Raw genomic sequence first — 13,974 nt, forward strand, 5'->3', positions numbered from 1 at the left:
TATTCATAGATAATTAATTCTGATCAGTTGCTTTTAATTTTGTCCCTCAGTCCTGGTTTAGAGGGAACATGGCCCGACATAAGTTTATGGAGAGGCAAAATGCTGTAACAACAGTCCACAGGTGTATACAGGCTAAGAGGCTTCGCAACAGGTAAGGTTAACGGATGTAGGCTAGTTATTCTATTTTATACTGTATACTCATCCTCCTTACTTCTTTATATATGTTAACTTTTGTGCTGTCTTAATAATAGGTTCCTAGCAATCCAGCACAGCGCACTGATCATTCAGCGCAGATGGAAGGAAACTCTGAATGCCCAAGAAGAGTGTCAGAACTTCCTGAGAATGAAAGCGGCCACTGTGATGGTTCAAGCTGCATGGAGAGGCCACAGAGCTAGACAGCACTTGCTCATGGTATAATTACAGAGTTATCCCCAACTCTCTTTGGAGTCTAAAGAAAACAACTATAAATGTATGAACAAAAGATTAACATTATTATAAATGTATCTTCCCTCTCTTTTCCATCCCACCTCCAGGAACAGAAGGCTGCTGTCCTGATCCAGTCCTCCTATCGTCGCTTTGCGCAGAGAGAAGCATACCAGAGGCAGAGAGAGGCCATCCTTCTGCTACAGAGGAGGTTCAGGGCCTTGCGGCAGGCTAGGGTTGAGAGGGAGAACTTCACACGCTTGAGGGACTCTACTCTTATTCTACAGAAACATTACCGTAGCTGGATGGCCAGGAGACAGGTAACTATTCAATTTCTCATCTCATTTTTGCTTATTTTCTGCAGTTTTATTTATTCTTAATATATATATATATATATATGTGTGTGTTACGGTCAATGTGAGAAAACGGGGAATGTGAGCTTTTCCCGGTTATTGCGCACATTCCCCGACCTCGCGGGGAATGTAGGAGAAACGTGCGTTTCTCACATCTCCCGGGTAATGTGCACATTCCCCGACCTTGCGGGAGATGTGAGAAATTGGTTAGTATTTCTCACATCTCCCGTATGGTCGGAGATTGTGCACATTAACCGGGAAATGCTTACAATTCCCGACCTTGCGGTAAATCTAGGAATGCGCAATTGTATGCAAAAGTTCTGCGCAGCCGGGTGGTGGGAGAGGGCTTATGTGACGCCTCAGAGGGCGTGCACCATAAGAGGCACCCACGGTAGTTGGGCTAACGTTACTGGCGCACACCTTAGAGAGATTTTTCGTCTTTTCGTCTGTCTTTCGGCTAGCTAACGTGTAGGGTTCCTTTGGAGGTTCCCACCTTCCTGTTGTTGCAATGTTCCTTTTGCGTTTGTTAACTTGATCACCAGTGTAGGCCTATCCTCCTAATACTACTTGCACTGTGTGCAGCATAGGCTATATTACTGTTCAAGGTAGACCACAGACTGTTATTAACTGTAGGGGAGGACCGGGACGAATGTAACACTTTTTGGTTTGATCAGATTTACACAGAAATTAATAAAGATGGAGATTACATTTTTTTGACAAACAACTTGTACATGTCCTTTACTAACCTATTAGTTGTAAGTTTCGTTCTGTGGTGTAACAGTTCAATTCAAGACGGCCGAGAACAGAAGATGTGCGTTGTTTCTCTCGTCCCTGCCGTGCGGGGCGAGTGAAACAGTGAGATTGTTTTGCTTATTGTGTTGCGTAGCCTCGCGGCTTGTAGGCTAATTATCTTAACTTTCAACACATGTATAATTAGACCCAATTTAATGTTTCCATTAATGCAATTGATGCTATGTATTCGAAAACCATGGGCAAAATGTCAAGGGCCTCTCGTTCTAAGCGCACGAGCCCTCTCCCACCACCCGGCTGCGCAGAGGTTTTGCATACGGTTGGACTTGGACCTTGCTAGATTTACCGGAAGGTCGGGAATTGTAAGCATTTCCCGGTTAATGTGCACAATCCCCGAACTTGCGGGAGATGTGAGAAATACTAACCAATTTCACACATCTCCCGCAAGGTCGGGGAATGTGCACATTACCCGGGAGATGTGAGAAACGCACGTTTCTCCTACATTCCCCGCGAGGTCGGGGAATGTGCGCAATAACCGGGAAAAGCTCACATTCCCCGTTTTCTCACATTGACCGTAACATATATATATATATATATATATATATATATATATATATATATATATATATATTGAGACCTAGGTAGAGCCCAGTTTTTGATACAATTGTAAAAAAAGAACAGGCCCTAAAATCAGCCCTTGAGGGACCCCTTTAGTGACTCTAGGAACTGACATTTTACCCTATCCACTCTAATGCATTGCATTGTGTTCTGTTCTATCAGTCAAGTAGTTGTTAAAGCTGCAATCATTGATTTTATTCACATTGTCAAAACTAATTAAAACCACCTGATATCAGAGTGTTTCACTGAGCCATAGCATCCTAATTGTGTCCTACTTCAGTGACTCATCCCTACCGGTCACCTGCCTGTTGTTGTTCCAGCATTTCTGCTTGTGTTGTCAATAGCCGGCCCATGCCTTTTCTTCTCTCCCCTGTGCCTTATCGTTTTAGCCATTCATTTGTAAACAAGTCTCTTACTGCCATCTAGCGGAATTTATCGGTAAAATAAAACAGCTGATTGTGCCGAATTATGTTTGTATAATTACAAAGATGTCTACTCTGGGCTTACTTGGACCACATTCTGATTTATCTTCCCATCCTGTCATATAGTTGCATATAGCTGCTGAAGCAGGGAGGAGGCAGCGATTCTCAGCTGCAGTGTTCCATCACCTCTGTGCCATGAGGATACAGAGAGCCATAAGGGCGCACTGGGTCCTGCAGTCTGCCAAGAGACAGATCCATTCAGTCATCGCCATACAGGTACACAGGTTCCAACACCCTTGCTATGTCAGCAGTATAAACATAGTATTGCAGAATAGAATTAACAATTAGACAGAAACGATGCGTTTCCTACAACAGCCTTCAAGTGCATTTCATTCTTTCTTGAATTCTGGAATGGGATTGAAAATTAGGCTGTCTTCAACTCAGGATTTTGTGATTCGACTCAGACTTGGTGTTCAAAGCGACGTGTCGAATCATCGATGTGTTTTTCCCTCTTTCTCCTGGCTATCAGAAAATCACTTGACATCAAGTTTCCGTGATTATTTTGGTTAGGCCTATATTGGTAGCCTATAGAAAGAACCAATTGTTGCCGAGGCACATTTCTGAGTAGGCTAAGCTATTTAAAATCAACGAGAATGACACATACTGCAATTACAGCATTTTTAAATAGCTAGAATAGCCTGGCTATCGGTTTGTGGAATAAGATGGAGGGATGCTTCAATCTTTTTCTGAACGAACATTCGTCCATTTAGGTTATGCTTGAATAGCCTTTATTGGGCTATTTTACCTTGATTGGCGTTTATTTTCCTTTGAACAAAAAAATAGAATAAAGTTTCAAAATAAATTATTAGGCTTGCTCATATTTCCTCTCCGCTGCCTCTGAATGTGTTTGATAGCTTGTTTCAATGATCTTAGTCCACCTCCTAGTCCTTGACAGTGGAGCAGAAAACGACTGATCGACTTAAAGTATCTGTCGACTTAAGGGTCTCCAACTGATGATTCGACGCGTCGACTTTCAGGGGGCAACCCTATTGAAAATCATCTGCACTTACATGTTTAATATTTATTATAGGGAGGTAAGGTGACGAAGCGATGCATTGCAAATTTTTACAAAATGGGATGCATTGTTATTCACATTGGTTCTAAGGTGCTTATATTGAGTCATTGTTTATCCATTTTGATTATGTTCGTGCAGTTAAAGAACGAATAAAACATTTTACAACGGTTTTTGGAACGCTGGGTGTAAACTGACATTTCCCATGATACACACACTTGTGCTTCCTTGCTTTGTCAATAGAATAATCTGTGGTGTTGATGCAGCTATAAACTCCATTACTACCTGTCTTCTAGCAATAAATAAATGGATGAGCAATAACTTCTTAAAGCTAAACGAGGACAAAACTGAAATCATACTGATTGGCACTAAAACAAAAAGAGAAATGCTATTTAGATCTGGGGAAACTGACATTCTGGATTAAACCTGAGTCTTGGTGTTATCCTAGATTCAGATCTAAGCTTCAAATCCCATATTAACAAGGTGATAAAAACCTAATTTCCACCTAAGAAACATAAAGTATGTTTAACATAAAGCCATTTATAAATCAAACAGATGCAGAAAAATTGATTCATACTTTTATTTCAAGCCGACTCGATTACTGTAATGCACTCTTTTCTGGCCTCCCCCAAAAAGCACTGAGAAACTTCAGCTCATTCAAAACTGCAGCCGATTAACCAAAACCAAGAGGAGAGAGCACATTAGTCCAGTCTTAGCTGCTCTGCATTGGCTCCCAGTAACATTTAGAGTTGATTTTAAGGTCCTTCTTATATTCAAAGCCATTAATGGGCGAGGACCAAGCTACATTGTTAACTCCCTTGGCCGCGTTTCCTAGATTCATTTAAGAAGAACTTAGCGCTAAGTGCTTCTTAAGATCCTTTTTAGGCCTCCCTTAAGAAGCAAATGGGTTTCCAGATTGCTTTTTAGCCTAAGATGATCTTTCACTAAGAGGAGTTGTAAGAAGGGTCTGGAGCGCACTTTACACCCTTCTTAGCTACCAAACGCTCACAGATGCAGCCGCGTCAGGCAAATCAATGTTACACTAAGGAAGGAGATACAGTGCACACTGTTTGTCCTTAGTCTTTTCCCCTTTTCTTTCATGCACCCTGACCCCTTTAGTGTTCAATTAGGGAAAACTTGAAAATATTTCCTCTATGTAATATGGTTCCATCCCTCCAATCAGAATTTAATCCTTTTATGCTGCTCTAGTTTTTCCTCGCTATTTTGATGTATCCCTACCATCTCCTACTTTACCACTTGTTGTACAGTATGCTCTATACTGTATACAAAGCAATTTGAGCTGCAGTCCATGTCTGAAATAAATAGTTGAATTACGTTTAACATCATGATTATTCTGCAACCATCCTACATCTGCATGTATACAGGATGATATACAGTAGTTCATCCCCATCAAATGTGTGCAACTACCCCCGGATCATTATATAGCCTACCGTAGTCTGCATTAACCAATAGCTGTGCGTAAATGGATGTGATTGCCACTTGGATACACCTGTTGTCTGTCATCACACACACGGGTTGGCCATGTATTCATACTCTCATCAGCTGGGCCATTTTTTGTTGCTTATAATCGATTAGCCTGACAACGTTACATGAACAGCTTCTTCCTACCTCCAGGCCATTGTCAAGCCCTACACCCCCACCTGACCACTTCACTCTGCTGCCTCAAGATGGCTGGTCGCTCCGAGGCCCTCTCTTAGATGCTTGTTTAGAAAAGAGATGCACAATTTCTCTTGTCTACAGATGTACAGTAGATGTTGATCTAGGCCTGGTCTAATATGGTCTAGATGAAGAAAAAAAGAGTGAAATCAATCTTTACGGATTGGTTAAAATTATTATCTTTGATGTTCATTGATGAAAGATAGGGCGGGTGCAAACCCAAACAGAAGAGGGCATATTTTTGCGCTTTGCCTCCCTATTTCCTCTATATGACAGTAAATATGAACCACTCAGTCATTGCCTTGTCTTCTCATTTCAGAGGTGGCTTAGAGCCAGGCAGCAGAGGCGCCACTACCTGAAGGAGAGGAGCAAGGTGATCACTGCACAGAGAGCAGCCAGAAGGTGGTTAGCCAACCGCCACCAAGCTGCCTCTGTCATCCAACATGCCGCCAAGAAGTTCCTTCTCCTGAGACGCCAGCAGAGGGTGGAGCAAGGGATCATCAAGGCACAGGTACTGTGGGCTCACTAGAACAGAGGTAGGAGAGTATTCTCTACCTTTGTAGCCTTCTTCACTCCCTAATCTGAAAAGAAAAAGTGAACGCATTATTCTCCACTTTTCAATACAGAACACGGGGCATTACAATACATTCAGCTGCATGGAGAGTTGATTTCAATCTTTTTTCTCTCTCCCCCCGTCCCCTCCCTAGGCGTTGTGGAGAGGGCATTGCTCCCGAAAGCTCAATGACAAACCCAAAATGGTGGCCATAAGGCATCATCTCAGGAAGGTCTCTCTAGGTGTCAAAGAGAAGGACAGGCTGTGTAACAAGACCTCCACTGCCATAGAGTACCTTCTCCGATACAAGCACTTCTCCGAAATCCTGCAAGCTCTTGAAAACTTGGGTAAGGATCTTGTTTTCTGTATAAAGTGAGATGTAAGGGCTATCTGCACTGCATATGAATATGTCCAATTGAGAAGGCCACTGTACTAGTGTTGTCACGATACCAATATTTGACCTGCGATACTATACCAGCCAAAGTATCACGATACTAAGTGCATGAATAACATGCATTTAATGCATTACATTGTAACTCTACAGGTAAGTAAAAATATATTATGCATATTATGAATTATTAATATTAAATATTTAAAACGCTTATCTAACAACAACAACAGAATCAGCCATGTTTACATACAAGTGTAGTATCACCAAACACCAGTAAAGGTCAGCGGAGGGCCACTGGGTTTTGGTCGATGGCAGTGACATCTACATGCTTATCTAGCTTGCACTTTCTAAGTCAAAACCAGATCAAATGACCAAATGTCAAGAGGTGGATATCATTGGATTATCATTGGATTCGTCTCAGCCTACATCATCTAGCTCACATTATTTTAAGGAGTTTGGAGTTGGAATGAGAGGATGACAAATTTCATTCAACAGCTGTGCATGACGACATGACAGCAGGTAGGCTAACGTTACTTCATTAGCTCGCCAGCTGGCTAGCATTGGCTGGATAGCTAGCAACAGCAGCACACGCTTTAGCTAAGAGGTTTATTCATTCATTTTTGTAATATTAGCTAATGGCAAGAACACTACTAGTTATAACAAATAAAGTCATACTAACCTCCTTAGCTCGTCTGTATTCCAGTGCAAGGTCTGGATGACGAGATTGTATGCTTTATTAAGTTTGATGTGTTGCCTCCTTTTGCCTGTACGGCATTGCTGCATGGCCTGCACAACGGACGGCCATCATCTATAGCTTTTCCTTGTTTATATGGTTTAAAACCAAAATAGTTCCATATTAAACTTTTAGAGTTATGTTTCTTCAATAATGTTACATTTGATGGTGCGGACTCGGAGCTAGGGAACGCTTCTGACATTACGATAGCCTACTGAGAACAAGACTGGCTCGCGCCCAGGCATACAGATAACGTCAATATATATTGTGACTGCGGAGTTGCATGTGTGCGCAAGCCAACACATTGGGAGCTGTCACAACGGTGTCGCGAGCCAGTGACTGCAGAGATGTGCGCGCGAGCCAACAAATTGGGAGCTGCACGAAGGTGTCGCGAGCCAGTCTTCTCATTAGCAGAAATCAGTGAATTTGGGAACAGAGGTAACATTGTCCCCCTGCCGTGTTCAACGGTAGTACCGTTGTATAGAGCTTATAGTATAGTTGGCACCGTGACGTTTTGGCACCGCGGTAGACCGTTGGTACCGGTTTATTGTGCAACGCTACACTGTACTACTGCTCTTCTCACCCCCAAGGCAGATCAGTCTATGTTCTAACAGTAGATGTCCTCTGTCAATTTCTCTGCAGAGATTGCTACCAGGCTGTCCCCTGAGTGCTGTGAGACGTTGGTGGAGAGAGGAGCTACTCAGATCATCTTCACTCTGATCCGGAGCTGCAACAGGAGTGTCCCCTGTATGGAGATCATCTCCTACGCCATACAGATCCTCCTCAACCTGTCCAAGGTATCTATAGCCTTGGACCACTTGCCTTTGCCTTTGAATCCTAGTTTCATATTGTGTCTGTTTGGAATCTACCGAGTCCCAAATTCATGATCTTTCTTTCTCCCCCCTCCAACTTGCCTACCCTATCAGTACAATAAGACCACTGAGGCAGTGTATGCAGTAGAGCACTCTGTGGACACCCTCCTGGATCTACTTCAGATCTACAGAGAGAAGGCTGGAGACAAGGTGGCAGACAAGGGAGGACGCATATTTACTAAAGCCTGTTTCCTTCTGGCTCTCCTACTGCAGGACCAGCACAGAGCTCTGGTGAGTGCTACCAGTGGGAATAATGACTTTTTTTATTTACTTTTTTTTTTTTGTTTACAACCGAACGTTTGTTGCTAATTTTGTGTCTCAGGAGGTGAAGAAGCTCCCTAAGACTTTGGACCGTATTCAAAGTATCTACAGAATCACTCTACGCAAACACAAAATGGATGAAGAAAGAACTGTCCAAGCAACCCCACGGAAATTCAAGCCAGTGGCTAAGTGAGTGTGCCGTGGTTTAGAATTTGTTTGTATGTGCATGCATGAGTTTGAGCTTTGGTCGATCGATAGAAAGTATGTTGTCATATGGTTTCTGGTTCTATTTATAATAAACTCCCCAAAAATAGTTTGGAAACGTTATTTCGGTCGATTATTTCTCCCCTTTAATAATGCCAATTGGTGTTTTATTTCATATTGTGGAAAGCCTGATTAGTCACCTTTACAGCGAGGTACAACTTGTAAGGATCGTGCATTTGTGGAATGAGCAACACAGCTAAATGTGTGGGTAGCGTCCCCCAAAAATGTGCACAAATCCATTGCAATATTATTCTGTTGGTATTCACTCTTGTTTTGTTCCTTAATTGATTGGATGATTGCATTCTCCCACAGTAATAAGGAAAAACAACACATTGGCCATTTTTACACTTCATTCATTTTACACTGTTAGGGACCTCAGTAACGTGTGGAAGATCTATACTGTACGCAGCCACACCAGCCTGGCACCTCCTCCTCATGCTGGTCACCAGCCTGGTCACATTTTGCTGTGGGATGGCATCCCATTCCTCAGCCAGGAGTTGAAGGTCAACCAGCGTGGTTGTGTTGGTCACTCTAGCACATACAGCACACCCAAGCTGATCCCAAGTGTTCAATGGATTGAGTTCTGGACTCAGGGCAGGCCATTCCATCCTCTCCACTCCAAATTCTGGAGGTACTCTGTGATGATCCTTGCTCTGTGGTAGTGAGCGTTGTCATCCTGCAGGATGGAGTTAGGTCACCGATTCTGGAGATATGGGATCGCCACTGGCTCTAGAATCTCATTCCAATATCCAGCGTGTAAAATTTACTCCAGCCAATGGCCGGTGAAGAAAATTCATGCATTATTTGACTAACCCCCACACCCCCTCTCTCCTTCATTCATGTAATTTCAAAACAAGGGTCCCATGAACATTGAACTGCTTGTATTTAGGGGTTGGTCATTTCTCTGCGTGAGGATTGTGAAGTGTGCCATGTGAGCGTGAGAATAGGCTGAAATGCGTGCGTCTCACGCTGAATGTGACTTGGCAGCCCTTCTGACCTAATGTCCCCGACTTCACGACGGGTCGAGCTCACGGGTTGAGATGCTTTGAGGCAATCGGTGTGGCACCTAGACCTCTCATGGTCCTTTAAGCTTTCTAACTTCGTTTGTTGTCCTTAAGTCGAAAGTATTTTGTTTCTGCTTTTCTTTCGCGTGCTCATTGTGTTGGTATGGGGCTCATATTTCAGCCATGACCGCAGCTGGTTGGCCTCGTCAATTTTCCACTTTTCAATAAAACGCTGTGCCGTGCAGTGACATTAGTATTACGTTTAATTGTCCGTTCTTCTTGCTCAACATCTGGTGGTGCTTTCAACGGCAGGAATGTGTCGCCACATCTTTCACACATTAGCCTGAACCGGCCGGCCGCCCGTGCAAGGTGAAACAACGCGAAACATATCCGGCCCACATCACGTAGGCCTTTGTACAGTGAGCAGCGAGGGTCAAAATAGTCAGGTAGAAGACACTATTTAACTATGGTCAAAGCACATAAAAAAACACTTGTGATTCCAAATCAGCTATTGGCCACTGGCGGTCCAGCGTTTGTTTGTTTCTACACACCAAACTCAATTTCTACCCACCATTGGCGCTTGGCGGGTGTTAATTTTAGGCCCTGCCAGTATGTCACTGCATTGAGATTGCCTTCAATGATGACGTTCTGTTTTGCCTGTGAGAGATACCGGTACCAGATACCCCGTGCAGCAATCTGCATAGCGTTCTCCACACCGTCTCCATACGTTGATCCTGCCACCCAATCTGCATAGCGTTCTCCACACCGTCTCCATACGTTGATCCTGCCACCCAATCTGCATAGCGTTCTCCACACCGTCTCCATACGTTGATCCTGCCACCCAATCTGCATAGCGTTCTCCACACCGTCTCCATACGTTGATCCTGCCACCCAGCTTCTGCAGACGGAGTCTTGATTCATCACTGAACATGACGCTGCCCCACATTCTTAGGCTCCACTGTCGGTGCTGTTGACACCAGCGCACACAACTGGCAGCACTTGAAGCTCAAAACGAGTGAATACCAACAGAAGAATATTGCAGGGGATTGTGGCACATTTTTTTGGTGCTACCCACACGTTTAGTTGTGTTGCTCATTCCACGAATGCACAATCCTTACAAGTTGCACCTTGTTGTAATGGTGACCAATCTGGCTTTCCAACGACATAGAATACAATACCAATTGGTATTATTAAAGGAGAGAAATAATTGACCGAAATGTTTCCAAACTATTTTTGAGGAATTTATAATAATTACTGGTACCGAGGGGGGGGAGGTTCTTCATTAAGCCACCCAGTGACACATTGCACACACATAGTGAGAGGGCAACATGGCACACAACACTCACACATGCCATTCTCGGGTGTCACCAGTCCTCCTCTAGGAGCAGCCAGGAGCTGTGGGCAGCCATCGTTCATGCATTGACCATTGACACGCTCAATCCAGCTCTTGGACCGGACTGTAGAGCATCTGTTCTGCATGTTTTTTGTATTGGGTTCATTGGGAGGAAACCCTTGCAAACACGGGGATAACATGCAAACTCCGCACAGAAAAGTTCGACCTTCTTGCTGTGAAGTGCCAGTATTGGGTACCGCACGTGAGCGATTTTGGGGTTCAGTGTCTTGCTCAAGGACACTTCGGCACACTTCCAGGAGCTGGGATCAAACCGAGGACCTTGCAATCCCCAGCCGCCCGCACTACCTCCTGAACTACGTGCCACCCCATACATAACATGTTCACAAAAGCTATTATGCTGAACAGAGGGTTGTGGGTCAGAATAGACAGAAAAGCATGCTGGCTTGCATACTGCAAAATGTGACCAGATGTTGTAGGACATCCTGGTATTTTTGGCATACTGCCTTTGATGTAATATGTATTCAGACATACTTAAAGGGTTCCACATATGCTAATTTAACCTACGTTCTATCTCTACCTTTGGTCCCGAAAATGTGTTCTATAATGTCCTTTCGTCTGAATAAACATGTATGTATTTATCAGGGCTATTTTAGTATCCCCCCCCACCAGGGCTGAATTGACTTGCTTCAGAGTATGCTAATTATTTAGTTCCCGCCAGGTAATGTTACCGCCGACTTTGCTGTTTTGAAAAGATGGCAGCTAATTTGGTTCCTTACGATTTTGACTCGCCTAGCGAGAAGTTTCTAGTCCAGAAAACGACAACCACCAGCCGTTAGGGTTAGGGTTGCCACCAGGTTCATAAATCAAATGCATCGATTCTATTGACAGGTGTCATTACAGCGATGCGTGTGCAATTTCGAAACAGGATGATGACGTTGCACAGAAAAAGGTCTATAGCTTACCAGCAACTTGTTGGCTAATGTACCCGAGCCTTTTTAGTTAAACCAGGAGGCTAAAATAGCAGTCACATAGGCCTAACGTTATTACCAAAATAGAAAATAGGCGAGCCAACTGTAAACAATCTAAGTGCCTGTTAGAATAATACTAACGTTAGTGCGCCGGCTACAACAGCCACCATCCACACACACAAAGCACAACTCGTGGAGTTTGGTATTTTTGTACTTACAGTTTCAGCGTCTTCACGAACAGTTGGTATAGCATCGTTCCTTAGAAGCAGGAACTTTGCAAGTCCTTGTTCAAACTGGCCGAGATTTATGAACGATTCACGAGTAAAGTGCGCAGCGCACACTAAGACTGATTTAGGAAGGGTTTCGGGAATATTACAATTATAAATAAAATTCAACCACTTATTCTTTCTTTCATCGCGTGGGAGGGAGTGGAGAGGCTTGTTTGTTAGAGAACAGCCAAGGACATGGCACCGTTTACCAAATTGAATGTCCATCCTCGTAGGAGAGACTGGAGACGCGAGGCTAGGTAAATGATAAGGTGGCCTACGCAACAATCTAAATATGCTAATCAGGGGCGAAGTATGCAAATTCTCAAAAAACGTGACGTCAGGGCCGCCACTTCCGGAAAACGAAGCAATTGATAGGAGGGGGGGGAAGCGCTCACGGGCAATACAGAGAGAGCAGCGAGTGTTAGGAATTGGAACTGGGCTTATCAGTCAGACTCAAAAACCGAAATGAGGGTGAAAAATACATTTTCGATTGAGTTTAGCATATGTGGAACCCTTTCTGGCATACCAAATAGTATGAAAGTACAGTATGCGGTTTTTGACAGCCATGGTATTTGTCTTTCAGAATACCTTTAAATTGAGCATGCCTTTAATTGTAAGGCATAGACAAAAAATTAATTTGAGAATACAAACAGTTGAAAGATTGCTGGAATTGTTGAAAACACTTGTCTATTGAATGGCGATATTTACATGTGATAGGCTTCCATAACATTGAGATCAAACAAAACAGGCATACCTGAATTCTAGGTTTATTCCACCTCTTGCCCCGCACAAAAAATTCTGAAAAGCGTACCAGGAGAGGTGCACAGTTTCGGTATTAAGTGCCTGTTGTGTGTGCTTATCTTAACTCTGAATAGGCCCCTTCGTTTATATAAAGTATATTAGCACAAAATTAATTATGTGCTGTCTCTTGTCCTTATTGTTTCAGATTCGCTCCAGACTGGGTTCTCAGGAAGGACACTCGGAAAGACATCGTTGACCCTCTGGTAGCAATAAAGATGTTAATTTATGTGCTAAAAGAAGACGTGAACTGCAGGAAGTGAACTGAATTTCTATAAAACCTTTTATTCAAGTCACTTTTTATTATATTTTAATTTCATTTTGTATTTTTTTTTATCATGATGTTGCTGTTGTGAATAAAGTTGTATTCCAGGAAATTAGTGTATGAATTCTGTTATATATTATTGCTATATTAATCTGTTTTGATTCCACATACACATTTCCTATCATAAATGGTTACTAAAACCTCTATGGAAGGTTCGGGGGCCTAGAGCAAAACTGACCGGACTAGTGTACTTGTAATCCACTCCCAGGAATGCCAAGCAGAGAAACTTTCTGTGCTGCAAAAATATTGGCACACGAAAGTAAGCATCCCTTGCGTTTATGGTAGTTCAAAAATGTCGCCTGAGTGGATGCAATCTAATAGGAGCATTAGAAATAACCATTTGGTTATGCTGGTACTGAGGACACATTTACAGTACACTCCCATCCATTTTGGTCACAGAGGTAATGGGAGTAAAAGCCCAACCTGGGACCCATCTTACATTCCTCTGCTCCTGTGGGACAATAGTTGCTGCCTCCTTCGCTTTGAGAGCTGTGCTTCTCTCGGGGGGAAGACATCACCCCCGAAGGGAGGAGAGGGACAGTGCCATTGGATGGAATATTCCATTCTCTGTATACTGTACGTTCTAACCACTGTGGAATAAAGCATTTCTCCTGCCATTCATTTTCTATGGCGGCCTTGAAGAGGAATAAAAGTACTCTCAACCAACTGTCCTGATCGATGCACGAGGGCGAACAAAATAACCCATCTAGCCAGCAGGAATACAGGAATAGTGGGTCCTTCCCAATGACTGGTCTTAGTAAATGCATGGAAAGAAAAAGATTGTAAATTATTTCATGATAAACATATTTTCATAGTATATCATAATTTCACAATTTGTGAATGTCCTTGCCTATGATTTGAATATTT

At 43.1% G+C, this 13,974-nt stretch overlaps 1 protein-coding gene across 1 annotated transcript; it reads left to right on the forward strand.

The window, feature by feature from the left end:
* Window positions 1-68: 68 nt before the first annotated feature.
* On the forward strand, window positions 69-13,045 carry LOC311313645 (abnormal spindle-like microcephaly-associated protein homolog; the record flags this gene model as incomplete). Its single annotated transcript, XM_084443819.1, has 10 exons — window positions 69-151; window positions 252-411; window positions 534-743; window positions 2,693-2,842; window positions 5,635-5,826; window positions 6,023-6,215; window positions 7,635-7,789; window positions 7,919-8,095; window positions 8,187-8,314; window positions 12,931-13,045. 10 exons carry the CDS (start codon window positions 69-71, stop codon window positions 13,043-13,045), a joined length of 1,563 nt encoding a protein of 520 aa, XP_084299945.1.
* Window positions 13,046-13,974: the final 929 nt, after the last annotated feature.

Source organism: Borostomias antarcticus (assembly GCF_949987555.1).
Source record: "Borostomias antarcticus genome assembly, chromosome: 10".
In the NCBI taxonomy this organism is placed as follows: domain Eukaryota; kingdom Metazoa; phylum Chordata; class Actinopteri; order Stomiiformes; family Stomiidae; genus Borostomias; species Borostomias antarcticus.